The sequence below is a fragment of the Halichoerus grypus genome, chromosome 4, assembly GCF_964656455.1.
Source record: "Halichoerus grypus chromosome 4, mHalGry1.hap1.1, whole genome shotgun sequence".
Taxonomy (NCBI): domain Eukaryota; kingdom Metazoa; phylum Chordata; class Mammalia; order Carnivora; family Phocidae; genus Halichoerus; species Halichoerus grypus.
This window is the reverse complement of record NC_135715.1, coordinates 110,047,916-110,067,367: the sequence shown is the minus strand read 5'-3', so window position 1 is coordinate 110,067,367 and position 19,452 is coordinate 110,047,916. Positions and strand designations below refer to the sequence as shown.

Below are 19,452 nucleotides of genomic sequence, written 5' to 3'. Positions count from 1 at the left end.
ATAGCAATAGTAGTTAGAGTAATTTGAAAACCACTGGCAAGCTCCTGGAGGGGAGTAAGCCTTCAGTAATTAGGAAGTAGTTTGTTATTTCAAACAATTTGGCCTCCTTCCTAAAGTTAGGAAAAATTTATAGTTTCTTTTAATTGCAAGCTGAAACATTCAGTGAAGATAACTTGAAGAATAAAATGAAACCTGGAGAGAAAACCAAAATCACTCAAAGTTCTACCATAAATGAGTATTTATGCCTACCTGTCTGCATGTGCGTTCTCTCTCACGTTTCTATATTCATTTCGTCTTATATTTTTACATACTCATAGCATGCAATCATGCAAGGGTGGAAACATTTTTCTGTGCCAATAAATGTTCTTTTTATTATGATTTTTGATCACTGATCATTTAATTATGAAATTCATTTTTGTTGGATATTTTGGTTGCTTTCAATTTGGGACAAAGACTTCAGTAAAGATTCTTGATGATTTTCACGGTTAATTCGTAGAAGTGGTATTGTTGAATCCAAAGATAGACACAGTTCTGAAGCTCTTTGTATTACATTCAAATGTGATAGGACATTTTAATACTTCAAAGCAAATCTAGCCTTTAGCATTGGTAGAGTACATAGCAGCCTTCAGGGCTTGAGAAGGGTCCTTTTAATTCACAAATGATTCTCATCCATTCTTCAAATGGTTGAAATTTTGCCATCACCTGTTGCTCCCTCGTAACGTACAAGTACTCCTCAGAGAGGTAACACATTGTTGTGCCTGGCAGGCATGTACTCTGAACAATGTGCAGGAGTTTATCTGATATTTTCAATTTAGTTCTTGCAAGTAAAGTTTGGAAGCAAGGACAGGGAAAGGGACATTAGAACATTGAACAAGAGGAATGGTAAGGGGGAATAAGTATTTCTTTACTTCAATTCTGCTAAGATCTGTTGAGCGACTGTTATATGGAATGCAAGATATTATGTACCTAGTTTTATGAGTTTAAGTTATAATCTCTCTCTACAGTGAGTCAGGCTGTTTGTTAACTGTGAATGCTAATTAATCCAGTAGAGAGACTTATGGTCCCAGATATGGTGCATATACATGCTGGATAGAGATGCAAGGGGGAATTAATTAACTCCTAAGCAACCTTACTCTGTTTGAACACACTGTTTGCAAAGTGTGAAATTACTTCCTTAAGAGATGATGAGGATGCAGAGCTGGGTTTGGGTAGTTTGCAAAGAATATTCTGTACTGTAGGTTTCCCTGCTTCATTAGACAAAATATTTATATCATTGGAATGTCTCCTTGAAAAACCAGCTGATAAAGAGATAATAGTGACAGACAAGGCCACTAAATAGATAAAAGTCATAGTGCTTGCTCCAATCAGGAAACTTTGAGCTATTGCTACTTATCTTTTATTCAGTGGAAACTTGTGTGTCAGATGATATGGGCAAGCCTGTGCTTCCTGTGTAGAAACTATGGAGAATAGTAGACCTTCTAGAAATTATACACTGTTGTCTGTGTATGCCTTCTCTTTACTCAGCAATCTCAATCCTAAATATCTTCAGGATTTAAAAATTCCAGGCTATTATTATCAGACTGACTCTTTTTCTTATAATAGTGGGTAGCTAATAATATGCCCCTTGTGATATTTAAAAATAGTGATACAGCTCTCATTACCGTATCTCTTAGCCCCAGATTTACTCAGCCCTGGTCTAAACTGGGTTTCTGGGCTTTTGAAAATTTATCACTAATGGTCTCTAGAATCTATCCAGTTTTTCTAGTGTTGGCTTCTTAAACCACCAGTAAATGTCTTAGGCCATTGGCAAATCAAAAGATTCTTGAAAAATATATGGCAGCTAGAAAAAGACCTGCTGCAATACATAAATAGAAGAAAATGTACTTTTAACCAATCCTACTTCTAATAAATAAATTTCTATAATTAGGTGGAACTTTGGAGATGGGAGAAGTGTCACTAAACATTTTAATTGGTACATCTTTAAGGCATGGTTTTATGGATTTGGATCTTTAAGGACAGATTCCAATACTGGCTTCACCTCACATTTCCTAACACCATTTAAATAAATCTGTTACTGCAAGGTGACTTTCATTCATATAAAGTGAATATTAAAAATATTAAAAGTATCTAACATCGGTTTTTTTAAGGATATCTATTTCTAGCCCTTCAGTCCTCTGGAAATTTCTCTTTCTTCTCGCAAGTGTTTACCTGATATTCTTTTGCCTCCTGAGCTGTTAGGTTTTTGTATTTCTTGAAAGTTGATTTCCCTCACTGATAAATAGATTGAGTTGTGAGATTATGTCCTTTTCATTTTTCACTGGAAGTGAGTAAATCCAGAACTTTATACTTGGTGACATTTATTTCAACCCATCAAGGGAATGCCACCCATGTTTGCTTGGGTTGCAGCCCTTCAAATAGGACGTTGAGAATGTTTGTGTGTTAGAGTCACCCTGCTATTTCTGTTTCAGAATTAACTGAAAATGTGATATGTGCCTCCCACTTGGAGAGGGAAACTTCTCAACAATTTTTTATTTAGTTAAGATGGATTAAGTTCTTAAAAGATGTTAGAGCGAGACTCACTAGCGCCAGTATAGTTAAGAATCTGTTAGTCATTTTATTTGAAACTCATTTGGTGTGTATATTTATAATTATCTTGCATAATCCAAGTCTGAGTTAAAATTTGGCATAGAAGCCAATGTAGGGTAGCAAGATAATCCTTCTGACCAAGAAAAATATGCCAGTCTAATGATTAAACTGGTTGAATCCTTCCAGGTCACAGACTTGACTGTCCTTGTGTTAAATATTCTTGTGTAGAGCCTGGAAAGATCAGAGAAGATAGTTAGTTGCCCATGGCATGAAACTTGGGTTCTAAACCCCTCAGTAGGGCTGCTGGCAGAACTATTTTCCTTAGAACGAGGTGTGACATTTTGAATACAGTAAGATACCACCTGTTATATTTTAGGTGGGTGATAGAGTTCTCTCTGTGAGAGTAAGTAGTAATTAGTGGTAGGAGGGGGTGATTATTTGTGGTTGGTAACAATAAAGGTCTTGGATGAGTTCAAGAAATTGTCAAGGTCATTGCTAAAGAGTTTTATGGTTTATTGATTCAACAGAGAGTGTTGAACACGTTCTGTTTGCTAAGTGCTGAGGATATAGTGGTAAGCAAGCAGACCTGGTCACTGTCCTTTTGGAACTTAATATCCAGTAGAGGATTATATAGTCACTTACATCCAATGGAGGATTATATAGTCACTCATATAAAAATATCCTACAAGTGGTAAGTACAAAGAGGTACTACAGATTGTTCTATCAGGGAGACTCAGACTTTGTCTGATGGTGACAGTAGTAAATTATGAGACAGACTGAGCATATCTCCATGGCTGACCTCTTTGCCTCCTACTTAAACTATTCTTGTCATATGAATCTTGGATATTGTCTTTCTCCCATCCTAGTCATTAAAGCCTCTTGCCTTATCAGAAAGGTGTTAGTCTAGAGCTGGGGGTGAAGGATAAGGGTTGTGGGGTCAGGGAAAGGATGATTATGTAGGACTCTGGAAGGAATTACAAGAGATTAGAACAAAAGTTTTGAGTTTTACCACCCTAACTATAGGGTATTCTATATAACTATATTGTGTGGTTTTACCACTGATGTCCTGGATTTACGAATTATTGGGAGTTATGATTAGATATAATATGTGATACATATATTTATCGTCTTATACTGATATTTATATTTCACATGCATATAAATATATCCTGCAGTATATATCATTTACATATTAATAATTATTAAACATTGATGATTAATCCGAAAACTCTAAAGACTAGAAAATGGATGTACCTTTTACTTATATCCTACCAGGTACCTGCAATGAAGTATAATGGGAAGATATATGACTGTAGGGTCCGAAGACCTGGGTTTAAGCCCTTGCTCTGTTACTTACTCTGTGATGCTCAATATTCTCCATTTCTTCCTCTATAAAAGAAAAGTGGTTGGTCAATGGCTCCCACATTCCTTCCACCTAAGAATCTGTGGAACACCTGGTCTTTTCTATCTACTTAAGTATCCATATATGAATGGATCAGATAATCCTATTTTCTCCCACTGGACTGATTTGCAGCCCATTTCAGGAAGGTGGAAGCCTTGGAGAAATGCCATCTTGAGAAAGCAAATACATTATTCATCTTGTCAAACTTTTATAAAATGAATAATTGTTGGCAGAAAGTATTTAAAAATGCCTTTTCTTCTTTCCCATTAAATTAAAGTATAATTACTGAATGTGAAATGGGATCTCCAGATTTATGGTGAGGGAATTGGCTTCTTATCCTACTTCCACTGCTAGTATTAAACTAGGATGGTGATAGATCAAGCAGATTAAAAAACTGCAGGTGATTTTCAGAATTCATGGATCTTACAGATATTCATTCTTTTAGGCCATGAAACTTGCTTTGGCCCAGAATGCAATTGCTTGTGGTGTTTCTACCATTTCTTTTATCATTGTTACTTCTCTTGTATTAGTAGGTTAAGATAAACTCATATCTACATGAAAAAATATATCTAATAAAGTCTCCTTTCTATGAAAGTAAGAAGAGAATCCATCTTTAAAAGAGAATATAATAAAATATGTGTAGATAGACTAGCTGCTTGATGTAGTTTCGACTTCGGGAATAATGGGAAAGAAATCATTAGTAGCAGGTGGAATGCTGCCTGACACTCGTTTGCTTGGGACCTGTGGGCAGTGAAAGCAATGCTACTTTAAAGGCAGAATCAAGTTCCCATTTCCTCCTGATTTTTAGTGCAGCTCTACAGAAACGTAGTGACATTCACAATATGCCGGATCCTGGGAAGCCCCCAGGAAGAGAACGACATGGCCCCTGTCCTGCAGATTTTCAGAGGCCCAGAGAGAAGTGGGACCTGGAAAGAGAGTAAAACCAGTACTGAGAGTGTACAGAGCAGAGGGGAAGTCCTGTTGAAAAGAAGTTCAGGAAAAGGCTTTATAGAATTGGTGATTCATGAGCAGAAATTTTAAGGAAAATTCATGAGGTGAACAGGAAGAGGCTGACGGAAAAGAAACAAAGGTGTGGAATCACAGAAGGGTAACTACGTGAGTGTGAGCGCTCCGTACTGCAACGAGGCAGAGTCTGGGCAAGTGGGGGAAAAGAGATCACAGGGGAGAAGGAGAAGCAAAGCCATGGTGAAGAGAAAGGAAGGGCCAGACAAGCAAGGTCTCACTGCCATGTGTAGGGCCTTGGGCTTTATCCGTAGGTGGTAGAGACCTTGAAGGTTTTTGAGCATATCACCTCATGATCACATTTGCATTTTGGAAGATTACTTGTGGCTGGATTATGGAGAAATGTCATGACAGGAATCAGATGGTGTGGCAGCATGGAGACCTAGTTAAAAGGGTAATGCAATAGTTCAAATGAGCGATGAGATGATTTTCTGGTGTAAAATTTTCTATTGATTCATAAATATACTGCCACATTTTAAAATGTCAGCAAATTGAAAATATTTTTAGTATTCAGTAGAACTAATTCATTGCTACTTTTATAGTTTGAAATTATTCATGAAATTGATAGCAATGAAAAGTTGAAAGAGGATGAGTATTTTTTCAGTGAAATTAAACTAGTAAACTTCTCACAAAAAAATCATAGTTATAATTTTGCTATATAATGTGGACTATAACTTCACAAAAATGTAAAGCAATGAATTTGTAATATATACACATCTGTTTATTTGTGGAAATTATGCATAGTTGAAAACAAGTGAATGATGTCATAGTGTCAGTGTGTATAAGTATTTGTTGATTTTGCATTTGATACAATTATAACCAAGACTTTGTATAATTCAAGTCATGGAATAAGTAACTGATAGTTCTAAACAGAAAGGTAAATCCCAAGTTGAGAAAGAATAAAAATATCTGTTAGGGAAAATTAAATAGCAATATATGCATATAAGATTGTAATTTTTTTTTTTTTTTTTTTTAAAGATTTTATTTATTTGAGAGAGAGAGAGCACAAGAGAGGGGAGCGGGAGAGGGAGGAGCAGACTCCCTGCTGAGCAGGGAGCCCGATGCGGGACTCGATCCCGGGACTCCAGGATCATGACCTGAGCCGAAGGCAGTCGCTTAACCAACTGAGCCACTCAGGCGCCCCTAAGATTGTAATTTTTAAAAGAGTTTGTATAAAAGATCATAGGAAATCATTTAAATGGAAAAGCACACTTGAGAATTGCTTTAAATTGTGTCACAAACAGGATGGCATATACATCTTCTTACCAAATCTTGGTTTTGATGCATAAATCCTTAGTTCTTCATTACCACAACAGGAAACTAAAGTCAGAACTGAAGAAATTAGAACACCCATAGCACTATGAGGCAATAAAATATTATAGTGCTACATCTCTTTCAGTATGAACCCAAGATTTTTACTTTTAATGTTACTATTTAAGTACACATAGTAGTACACAAGTTATCATAAATGTTAGGTTGTATGTCCATAATCAAATAATGATCAGTTTCCATAATGCATTATCTTTAATTCAAACTAATGCTCAGGAATCTGATTCATTTCTTACTGTTCGCCAAACTTCCTTTAATTATGTAGAATACTGTTGGTGCCTATAGTTTTAGGATTGCAAGGTTTTTTACTCTGCAGTTGATACCAGATTGTATTTTAGTACTCACAGACTACATTGAGGTTTTAGGGGTTAGGATGAATTTGCTACGCCTGATTTTTATAAAAAGTTTTTTAAAAACAACTTTTTGGGCTTATCTCTGTTTCCCCCACCCCCTGACCCCCATATGATACTTGATTATAGTGTGATACTTTGAGGATGCTTTTTTTAGCAAAATGTATTTTTACTATATATTCACCCGTATTAGGTTCTGTTAGGGGAATTGATGGTGACACGTTTCAAAGCAGAAATCTTTATGCTTATTTTTTTTTTACTATTTAATGAGATTTCAGGTATATTTTAACAACTGGGGTTTCCCTGATGAATCATTAAAATAAGTGAGTGGGTTGGAAGGTAATGCTAACTTTTCTCAGTACTGCCCTGTTTTACCCTGCTGGGTTATTCGTTGCTTTTAAAATAGAACCTGGTGTGTTGGAGGTGGTGGGTGGAGGTGCCAAAGGGAAGGGGTCAGTAAGAAAATACCAGGTAAACCTCTGATGCCCTATTGGGAAGTCCTGCTCAAATTTTATTTTCCCCAACTTAGAGCATTTAGTGTTTAAGTTCACTGTTTTTTCGTTCTGCCAAGCTTAACTTTTTAAATATTATATATAGGCAAGTAGAAAATATATTTTCAGCAATTGACTGAAATATAAGGTATCAAGCAATGTGTGCATTAGCCTGTGGAATCAATTTCTCATGTGTGTGGGATTAAAACCGTTAATACCATCATCACTGAAACCATACCTTCCTACAGCTAATAGCAGTAAGGTGTCTGTGGAATATATTAATACAACAATTCCTCTGATTTAAAATTATTACTTGGTATTTGGTTGGAAAATTATTTGAATATTATAAGTAACTGAATTGACATCATATATGAGGGCTGGTTACAGGTTTCTAATGTGACTTAGGTTTAGCTTTAAAAAAAATCCACACGATGTATGTATACTTAGCACATCTTTTTCAATAAATCAATGGCATATTGCAAATTTCCTTTCTCTATACTGTCAAAAAAAAAAAAAAAACACAAAAAACAAAACCTATGACAGCAGTTCTAACTGTTAGAGGAGGTAGACCAAAATGTAGTTCACCTTGAAAATGGCTCAGGGAATAAGGAAATTGGGTCAAGCTTAAAATAAATGCAGGTACAGTGACGAAAAGTTTTAATAAAAATTTAAAAATATTCATAGCCTTGGTTTCAGGCTACTTTTGTTCTTGGTGATCTTATCAATACATTATTAATTTTTAATTGAGATGACACTAATGGCCCTTTTTCATTTTGGTCAAAATGCTTATGTGAAATATTTTTGTGATTTTTCACTTTGTATCCTCTTTTAATTGTAAATATAAAGTTTTGGAAAGTCAGACAATTCTTAGATCATTTAACCTCTGGTGATCTTAAGTAGAGTTTGAAGTGGTTTAAAATTCCTGTGTCATAGCTATCACTTTGACTCATTTATATTGCCAATTTAATGTTTAGCATTTAACCATGTATCATTAAATCATAGTATTGATAATGAATTAAACTTTCATAAAGCTTTAATAGTATAGTAGATTCTCATTCATCTGGTGTCACTGGGGAATAAAATATGCTGAAGAAATGAGGTTTTTTTTTTTTTTTTTTTAACTGAAGCTTACTGGGTTAAGCAGAAAAACTTAAAAGTTAGAGTTGATAAAAATTTATCTGACACACATTGTGTGCTCTTTTTGGGAGCAAGAATGGATTGGCCATTCACTTTTCCTTTTTTTTTTTTTTAACTTTTTTCTTAACGTCATAAAATACTAACATTCTAGTGTCATGCAGAAAGGACATGGGCTTTCTGATTGGAATTTGTTCCCTCACATAAGAAGGTTTTTTGTTGTTTTTTCCTTTGAAATAAATGCCACACCTCTAACTGATCTACTTACTCAGTTTCTGCGGTGCTAAAGCTTTAACCCACTTATGGAAGACCTTTGGCTGTGTGTAGGCTTACCTACCATCTTCTGGCAAACACCCGGCTTGGGCTGTAAAGGAGACCTTTCCCTTGCTTAGGAGTAAGCCTTTCTGTGTTCAGGACTGCCACTCCCAAGCACGCACTCCCTAGTGGCCACTGGTAGTGGTCCCTGATGTCTGTATTCACCGTTGCGCGGTGCTCGTGAGCATCTGTGGTGTCAGAGTCACCACCTGGCATTTTCTGGGATTATTGCTAAAATGAGCAAATACTGCACTCCCTTTATCTTTTAGCAAATTCCAGCATAACAGCAAAAATTCTTTTTAACAAAGTGTTTTTTTTTTTCTTTAAACCTCATGCTTGTTTGTTTCAAGCAGTGTTTTCTAAAAACTCAAGCACAGTAAGAGTATTGGCACTGCTCTTTAATATGCTGTAATGACATTTGGTTTGAATCTTATATTTAAAAATCAGCTTCCTCTCTTTTGCTTGCACCTAAAGGGAATCATCTTCCTTCCAGGTTGTGCTTTAAGAAGACTATAGGGAAGAACACATTTTCTTCTTGCCACAGAAATTGCAGTAGAAGTAAGTAGGGGAGCTGCCAGGATATGTCTGTCTCCACAAAACAAGCAGAACAAATTTCCGTGAATCAAAGCCACTAAGTATAGTTTTCAGAGATGGTAGGACATAGTTACTCTCCCCAGAAAAATACCCAAAATGCAGGCACACCCATTGGCCACTAGAAAAATGCTCGAGTAAACGCTAGTTCAAACCTGTACATTTCACTCTTCTTACTGAGCTATTAAAGGGGTGGAAATCTACTATAGCTATAATCTTTTTTCCCCTTTTCTGTTTTTGACCTCCCACGTGCTTGGTGTTCAGCTCTGCTTACTGAGTGTCTTGAATCTGCAGCAGCACCTACACATACTGCCTCCACATTGGCTTATGGTTTGCAGATAACTCATGATTCAGACACATAAGAAACATCTGTAAACATATGGCACGATATGTGCTCTGGATTAATCATTTAAAAGGGCAAAGGAATGAAGAATCAGAAAGCTTTTTTTCCCTTCTCATACTGATGTTGCTTTCTTTGAGGTTATATGAATGAAATATTCTTTAGAGGGGTTTAGATCACATCCTATTACTTGGGGAAATAGCTCAGGTCATTTTTATAACAACCTTTTAAGGATATATAGGGCATATACACCTTGTCATGATTAGATCAGAGGAAATAAACCAAGATAGAGATAACTGTGATGTGATCTAGTAAGCAAACTAATGTTAACTGCTTTTAGTCTGTCTTGAAACCTTTGATATAATTTTCAAAATTGCCTTATATTGGTCTCTCAGTTGACTTTCTAGAAGTTTCCATTATTTGAAGGATTACAGCTACCATTTTGTTAAACTTATCTTACTGAACTTTGCATTTATTAGAGATGGTCTCCAACTGGCCTGAAAAAAGCCAAGCCTCTGCATAGCTCAGCCCCTAAGCTTACTTCTTCCCAGGTACCTGTGGGGGTCTCACATTCTTATTTGAAATACAAGCTGCTGATGAAGAATGGGTAACATTACCACACTTCAAATGCATGTGTGTACCCACCTTTCCCATCTATCTTTGATTGAGAGGGGGCAGTGATTGAAAATTACTGATTTTAAAATGCAGGAGGATTCAAAGATATCCTTTTCCCTTATGTAAGGTGATTTATACTGCAAATGGGAGGGGCAAAATATCTTATTACTGTTTGTTAGTTATTATGCTTCAATTTTATCTTCACAACACACCTCTGAGGTTAGTATTGTTATCCTCATTTTAAAGAAGGCAAGACTGAGTCCTACAAAGTTAGGTAACTTGTCCAAGGTCACACAGCCAGGAAGTGACATTGTTGAGCTTCAGACTTGTATCTCCCTAACCCCAGAGTTCATGCCTTTTCCACCTGAGGAACACTGCTTCTTATTTTGTAGATAAGGGAAATATGTATTTGTATATTTTTCTTTAAAAATGCTCATTGGAAAATTCAGACATCAAGAACTAAGCTTTTTTTCATTCCAGCCATATCTTTGAGAACCATTTGAGACTTTCTCCTTTGAAATGCAATTTAAATAGGCATTGGTTTGAACAAGGTAAAGTACAGTTTTATTAGTGAAAAGCATCATTGAGGGGCACCTGGGTGGCTCAGTCGGTCAAGCGTCCAACTCTTGGTTTTGGTTCAGGTCATGATCTCAGGGTCATGACATTGAGCCCTGCGTTGGGCTCTGTGCTCAGCATGAGTCTGCTTGAGATTCTCTACCTCTTCTTCTCCATCTGCTCCTACCCCTGCTTGCACTCTCTCTCTAAAATAAATAAAATCTTTTTTAAAAAAGCATCATTGAGTTGTTGAGACTAATAATTTTGTGGAACAACATTATTAAGAGCAATATGCTGTTTAATGAGTGGTGTTTACTTAAGTCATAAAGGAAAATTCAAACATCTGGAATATTTTTTAAACAATGTATTTATGTACAGAGTGATATTTCTTCCTTCTTATAGGAAATAGCATATAATTTGAAATGTATATGGATTTTTTTTATATTCACACATATATTTTTATTTCACTGACCACTTTAACAAAAGTCATATTATTAAACCAAAAAATTGCTTGATAGCTAACTCGCTGGGATGAAAAATCTACCATGTCTTTAATAACAACATTACTTTATCCCTTTTAATGGGATTGTTGTTTAAAGAAAGGTTGTAGAAACCTTGCTGGTTCATAGGTATATAGCTTTACCCCCCTTTTTGGGTCTTCCTTTGCAGGTGGGAAATTGGTGATAATGGGGGGGGGTGGTCAAGGTATGTGCAGTGTCTCAAGAAATTGTATCCTAAGATTTTTAACATTAGAGGATTGAGATTTGAATATGATTGTACTTTCTTTCTAAATATGGATTCACTGGGGGCAGTGATAGCTGGTGAATGTAAAGATGAATTAATGTGAGAGTTAACAGAATCAGAGAATTTCTGAACTGGATAGGGCCTTACAAACAAAGGGCTCTTGGAGTGGAAGTCTTAGGAGATGACTTCAGTGACTGTCCGAGAGTAGTAGAGCTCTAGGCCAAGCCACTTCTGTGGTTACTGAGTCAGGGTCACAGCCATTCCAACCAGGAAGTGAGTGATCACAGCAGAGAGGGCTTTAAACTTCCTGGGGCTGGAGAAAAAAAAAATCTGAGTCATTTTGGAAGTAATCTTAGGGCAAGAAGAAAACAGAAATCAGAAAAATAAGCATCCTTTATTTCCTCTTGTTAACACAAATGATGTAAAAATACTGATTACAAAAATATAAACCTTAAGTGTTATGTACTTTTTAAAAAAGTGGGATGCAGCATATTTTTTAAAAAATTGAGCGTCTGTAAATTATTTGCTTTCTGAGTGTAATATTTTAACTTCTTTTTAAAAAAATCTTTATGCACACACACATACATATGTTGGAAAAATATTGTTTTGCTTATTATTTAGAATCTGTGAAGGCTTGAAAGGGCCCATGAGTCTTCTCATCGTTGAGCCGTTCTATGGAGGGTCCCATAAACAGCTGGTGGATCTGCTCCAAGAAGAGTTAGAAGACTGTGTCCTTTATACCCTTCCTGCAAAGAAATGGCATTGGAGAGCACGGACATCGGCTTTATACTTCTCCCAGAATATTCCCATCAGTGAACAGTACAGGTAATTGGAGCTTGGGCTGCACCTTCAGTCTGTTCTTAGTGTACGTGTTATAAGAATGTTGCTTCTCTGTTGGCATCTGTGAGATTTTCTCCAGCTATGGAATTGGTCAGTATGACTACAATAGACCCAGCAGAGCAGGAGAGTTCACTTACGCTGTGAGGACAGCTGGCTAGATGAAAAGTGGCCTCATTTAGAACCTTCAAGCCTTTTCTCATTTGTCTTGTGATGTTATCACATGCATGTGTGTGGGTGTGGATGACATTTTTTGGCCTGAGAGGAGAGTTGATCTTGGGCACATTTTTTGCACATAATCTCCGGTGTCTCTTGTAGTGAGTGTGCTGTTTTCGGTTAGTTTATTGTGTCTGCTCTGTACTAGGAGCTAAGGTTGAAAAGGCGCATGTGACCATGGTCTGTGCCCTTAAAGCTTTAAAGACTATTGAGGTAGAGATGGACTTGCAGGTGCAATGTGAGTGTGAAAAGTGGAGGAGTTGATTTTGACTGACAAAGTGGAGGTGGCTTTATAGAGCTGGCAATCTTTGCTTAGTCTTCAAGGATGCATAGATTTGGGGCACACAGGACTCAGTTCTGAATTCTGATTAGTTAGGAAGTGGGAACTAGGGGTACGTCATAGAGATTCTTCTGGGACACACTAGAAAGATGAATGAGAAATACTGATGACGTTTGATGGAGGACAAGTAGAATACTGAACATCCCTACCTCCTTATTCGCTATTGCTGTATACTTCCTTGTGTCTCCTGCTTGTTAAATAGTGGGAGATTATCCTACTGTGTTTTATAGATCTGTTCTTCTTACCGTTCTGGGCCCTTCTGTGTAGAACTGCATTGCTTTAAGCAGCACTGGGGAGTGCAGGCCGATAAGTAATGGAGGTAGGGCAAAAGGATTGTTGGAGGAAGGGCACATTGTGGGCTGGAGCACTCACCTTGCCTTCAGCAGCCACATCTATCTGTTGCTGCTTGTAAGGTGGAGCAGTCACAAGGGAGACAATGGCTTGGGATTTAAATGTAGGTTGCTGTTCTTAGTAGTAATTTGGGGGATTCAGAGAATCCCCATACACCATTTGGTGTATGAAAACCATGCATCATGTCTGAGCATTCAGATTGTCAGGTGGAATAGCAGTGAGCACTCGAGTCACTTTGCTTGGGATTATAAAGGTAAAATGCTGTTTGGGGACATATTAAGAATTTATTTTTCTAATCTAAAGTATATTTTTACTTCCATAATTTCATGTTTTGTACTCTGATATCACTAAGTGAATATGGTTGACGGATAGTATTAGAAATTTCAATGAGGGTATCAGTATAAAACTTTTAAGGGCAATGATAAGACTGTTGACTCTTGTGTTAAAATATGACTATTTATGGTTGCTTTCACATCTCATTTAATTGTGTTTTCATGGCACCAATAGTATTGTATTACTTAAGGTCAAGTAATCCGGTTGACTTTAGGGCACATTTTCATTTAACGTTACCATTTGATATAATACATTTCTACAATGACTTGAACATTGAAATGAATCATTTCTCTATCTGCTGTTAGAGTTCATTTTGATTATGCAGTTTTTCAGAATGAAATTACTGTATCACAAATACGTGTGTGTGGCGAGCATGCATGCCAGCACTCCTGTGTGCCGGCTTCTCCACTCCGTGTGAGGCCTGAAGCGTTTTGAGGATAAACATCACAGTGCTCGTTGAAGCAGTCTTATTGGGGAGGTTGATTGCTGCAAGATCGTGATGTAAAGTTTTACTCTCTCATAGCTACAACATACAGGTCCTAACAGCAGTATCTAAGATCTTTCAAGGTCAGTCATCTAAGCTGTGCAGTTAACTGCATTAATCTAATCAGACTTCACTAAAAGATATACCTCACCAGTTGGACCTACAGTTATATTTGACCAGTGATAACTTATCTACTCTTTTTGAATACTTTTGGAAAAATAGCAACAGCTTGAAAACTTAACACTAAGTTAAAAAATATGCTCACCCAACCCTACATTGAAGTGCAAGAACGGTCTTTTGTTACACCAGATAAATCTGATTTCTGTGGAGACTTTTAAAGATATGAAAAGTTTTTGCTTTCCAGTTAGTTAACTCTCTTTGTACACTTGGCAGATGAAATCATCACAATTCAGAAAGCACCAGTATTACGTGCTATGCAAAATTACTCTGAACAGGTAGGGACTGTATCTGATGAGGAAGACCCTGAATGTAGGTACACACATTATTTTTCTCAGCTTCTGTACATACAGTCATTATTGTTATGAGCTTATTATCCAGAAAATATTTTATTACTAACAGAATAAATGCTTCAGCCTAATTACTCAGTTTGATTCTGCTTTATCTTGACAGCTAGAAGAATACATCATGGGTCACATTTGGAGCTGTTTAATTTTATCATAGATTACAAAAGCTCCATAAGTTATTTTTCCCCAAAATAGTTGGTAATGATTATTCCTTAGGTTATATTAAAATTTTGCCTTCTGGAAACCACGAAATGCAGAAAAATGTTTTGAGGATGGGTCTTAAATTTTATGTTCTGAAATGTATGAGTCATTTGTCCCAAGATTAGCATTTTGACTTTCTTAGATACACCTAGACTAGGCATCAAAGATATTTCATTCATTTTTTTCTTTACCGAACTGAGACAATCACTGTTATTTAAAATCATTTTTTTCGCTCTCAGCTGCTTACAATTATATTTTTCATTCCATCCGAGGTATTGTAGCAGATTCTGGTCATTGGCCATGTAACAGCCCTTCTTCCTTGTTAACAGAATCACACTTGTCTTTGGAGTGGCTAAGTACCCAGCCCCTGGGAGTGAAGCATGATTGACTTGAGTCGGTCATTATGATCCCGTTCTCTGCCCAATTTTCCCAACTTTCCTTGCAGTTAATGCTGGGCAGTCACTAAGTTTTGGCAAATTAGATTTAAGTGGATGACTTCTGGGGATTCTTCCAACAAAGTTTGTTTTGTTTTGTTTTTAATTATGAAAGGAGAAAGCCATTTTCCTTTCCTGCATTCGACAGTGGTTGTGATGTCTGTAACCATGAGGTATTAGGATGAGGACAAAATGCCCGGGCTGCGAAAAATGGCTGATGGAAGTCCGGAAAGAGCCTGGATTAGACTTCCATTTTGAGCTACCTAGTCACCTGAAAACCCTCCATCTCTAAAACATCTAGAAATGATTCATAAAGTGTAACAACTTTCCTTTTAAGTCCATAGCTAAGCAAAGTAAGAGAGGATCTGAAGAAGGATCTGGAAATTATAGTGGTAGCTGGCCTCGAAGCTGGGGTTGCCTCATTTTCATAAAGGGACTGGTTAACTTAGTTGTGTGACATTCTGAAATGAAATATTGTGCAGCTCTGACCTGAAGTAGGAAGATTTCTGTGTACTCTTCATGGGAACCTCTCCAAGACATTTTCTGTGACAGAAAGTAAGGTGCCAGACACTGTTATTGGGTATTGTCTTTGGTATAAAGAAAGAAGGTGATAAGAACAGAACAATGGAAGAGTACACTGGAAATGAATAAAAACAGTGATCTGAGGATCACTATGGCAGAGGATGTCAGTGCTCACGCATAGCCCTGCGACCTTGCCCTTTCGGTGCTCCCTGGCCTGCTTCCCATGCCTATGTCTGCAGCTCTTTGCGTGAGGGAGCAGCTACTCTGCCAGTGCACAGTGGGCTGTGAGCAGCCCTCCACAAATGATCTTCACCCCTCGGATGAAATCACCCTGAAGTGTGTGCAGGAGAGAAATCATTAGCAGAGATTCCTGAAAAACCCTATAAGTCAGAAAATGTGCAAGCATAATTCTAAGTAACTCCTGGGTCACAGAAGAAATCATAACGGATATTAAAAATAGGACTGAATCATAATGAACATATTGTATATCACAATGCGGGTTATATCGAAATTGACAGTCACAGCCACGTCGTCTTTAATAAATTTATTTTTATTATTTTTTAATTGTGAGATGCAAGCCCTCTAAAGCTTGTGGCCCAGAGCAGGGACTCTCTTACTTGAATCTAGGAGTAGTATTGGGAAGGAAAGAATAAAAAGAGTGAAAAATAGTGAAGTTGAAAGCAAATAGAAGTGGAGATGAAGAAACTACTAGTTACTTTGAGATAATGAAATAGATAAACACGCATGATTTTTTTTTTGAAGGCACAAATAATTTTTGGAATTATGTAGCTATGGATCTGTGGATATGGCACAGATCAATAAAAGGGTAAATGTTCTTTTAATAGTTTTATGTCAATAGAGATGAAACTACTCTCTCTCTTTCCTTCTGTCAAATAAATAAATAAAATCTTTTAAAAAAAGTGAAACAGAAAGCCTGAATGGAATTATAATCATTAAAGATGCTGCATTAGCTAAAAATCGACCCACTATAAGGCAGAGGCTAGGTCCCTGAGCAGGGTTGGTTCACTGCACTGGGGCCACCCTGCCTCCAAACTTGTGTTATGTGAGATTGAGTGTCTAGTTTTTTAGGTTTTCTGTTTCTTGTAGCCACATAAGTCCTAACTGTTTATAAATATTGATTATCATTATGATACCTTTTCCTTTCCCACCCCAACTTCCCCCCCCCCCCTTTTTTTAATGACCAAGGAAGGGCAAGTAAAGCAAGTAGTTAGATAGGAATTAAATGGAATGAAAGTTCAGTTTGGTTAAGCAATGCCTACAGTGAAATTAAAGCTTATGGTGATATGTGGCTATTGATAATTCTGTTTGATTTGCCATAATCTTTAATGGTACCATGATTGTGGCCTTTCACTAAGCAAGCAGGTTCTCTTTCAAGGAATATGTAAATTTTTTTTTTTTTTTTAATTTATTTGTCAGAGCGAGAGAGAGCACAAGCAGGGGGAGTGGCAGGCAGAGGGAGAAGCGGGCTCCCTGCTGAGCAGAGCGCCTGACTTAGGGCTCGATCCCAGGACCATCCCAGGACTGTGAGGTCATAACCTGAGCCGAAGGCAGATGCTTAACTGACTGAGCCATCCAGGGGTCCCGAATTTTTTTTTTCTTAAATTCCCTGTGAAACATTGAATGTAACTTTCTTTGGGAAGATGAACATTTTTAGCTGATATGAATTATCTATATATGTTTGTTGTTTGTAGCTAGCCCTTGTGAATAAAGGTATGGCTAAACTAGTGGGTATAGGTGAATTAATACAGAAGGTGGTAGTTTCTCAAACAGTTCTTTTGTAAATTAGTAATACAAATTTTTCTTTGCTTGACAGTTATGTCCTGTTTTGAATCGTTACCTTTTGTGAAAAATATAACTTGCTGAATAATATATTAATATTTTAATCATAAAAATGCTTTTATTAAAAGATACCTTTATGGATAATGTAGTATTATTTTCATCATGAAAATGCCTTTTTATTAGTGTGTGACATACTTGGGAGTATAAAAGTAAACGATGACTTAGTAAGAATTTGTAGGTGAGTGAATTTATAGGTAAGTTTGGTTTAGATAGGGCAGTCATTTTACATCTCTGTAGTAACCAGAGCAGGATTTCATGGGGTTAAGTGATAGTAATAATAGCTAACATATTGAACACTTACCATGTAGTAGATATTCTACAGTCCTAGAAGCTTGACATGGTTTTCCTGGTTTTATGGAAGAGGAAACTGAGGCTTAGAAAGTGAAGATATTTGCACTGGGTTACACAGCCAGTGGTGGGTATTTGGTTGGAGTTCATTTTCTGGCCACCTGCAAAGACCATAGGATGTTCTTTATAAGCCCATGCTCTTAATCACTATGCTATCTTAATTCCCTGCCCAAGCAGGATAAACTAATGAAGGAAATTAAACCTAAGTACCTCTTGATTAAAAATATATGACTAAATTTTACTATTAGAAGTGGCTGTGTGCTTTTGCTGATCTTGAGAAGTATTATAGTTCTTGAATCTTGTTGGAGACTGGAGGTTGGAAACCAGGAGCCTTTCTAGGTGTGGGACTCTGATGTTCTCATTTTTCCTCAGGGCATTTGCTCTTTAGTTTTTGGCCATAGAAATTAGAAGTCATTTGAATTTTCTTCTTTTGAAATCCAAATAAAAAATGACATATGATGGATGCTGTATTAAAATCACAGGGTAGACTCATAAATACAAGCATAACATTTTTTAGGATGCTCACCTGCAGTCCCAAGTTATCCTCAATCTGGTCTACGGTGAAGTTCTCTACTTGGTTTATGAACTTGGCTAGAGGCAGCATTCCAGTACTGCCTAGCTCACTTCCCTTATAACATTACCAGTTGTATGTACTTGGGATTTGGATGATGTTTCCACACTATGTAAATAATACTGTCATTAGGTGTAACGTGGCATCCCATAACCTCACCAATATGTGACTGCACCATTTGTGAGAATTGGCCTCGAGCTTCCCCATCACTGTTTCCCACTTCACCGGCTTCCCTGTTGTAGGCTGCCTAATTATGGGATTCTCTTTTGGTTTGTTTTCCTATCAACCTTGCTCTCCTATCTAGACAGTGCACAACACAGCTTTCCAGAATTTGTATAGTGCTTAGAGCTTCATCCACAATATTTCCTCTCAGGGAAATCTCTTCTGCCTGACAGTAGTGTTCAGTTTAGCCATCTGGACTTTATATTGAAAACGTAGCTGACCACAACACTATAGAAAGAGAATAATCCCGCAAACCAAATAATTACCCATTAAGTCAGTCTGTCTCTCTGCCTCTGTATGCTTTCTCTCTTTCCTCTCGCTCTCATCTCTCTCTCCCTCATATCCACACACGCATGTGCACACACACAAATGATTACTTTTAATTACTCTAGCAACTTCTTCACTGCAAAACTGTAAATTAACCCTGTTACCACACTTCCTAAAGTTTGGTTTTCATGCTACATCTTTTCCACTTTTCTTTATATTCCTTTGTCATTGCTCTTGAGAAGTAAAATATCCCAGTGTCAGGAAAAAAACATTTTTCTTGTTGTGGAGCTTGTAGTTTATGCTCACCACAAGGTGCTAATTCAAAAGTGTTTGTGTAGGTAGTAGCTTACATTGTGAAGCCGCTGCTTCCAAGGACTTAGGCACAGCAGTGCAACTTCAAGTGCAGTATGGATTTTTCATATCTCTTCTAGCTTATTAAAACAATTCACACGTAAGAGTCTGTAAAC

The 19,452-nt window shown here is 37.1% G+C and overlaps 1 protein-coding gene across 9 annotated transcripts in view; it reads left to right on the top strand.

Annotated features, from left to right (window-relative positions):
• The window catches only part of QTMAN (queuosine-tRNA mannosyltransferase), a 386,232-nt gene that overhangs the window by 110,031 nt on the left and 256,749 nt on the right, over positions 1–19,452 (top strand). For 7 of the 9 annotated variants that reach the window (XM_078070750.1, XM_078070751.1, XM_078070748.1 and 4 more), the window contains one exon: positions 12,097–12,300. In XM_078070750.1, the coding sequence (XP_077926876.1) occupies positions 12,122–12,300 (179 nt within the window). In that variant the 5' untranslated portion in view covers positions 12,097–12,121. Of the gene's footprint in view, positions 1–9,123; positions 9,189–12,096; positions 12,301–19,452 lie in introns of those variants that run through there. The other 2 variants (XM_078070752.1, XM_078070753.1) reach the window with 2 other exon arrangements.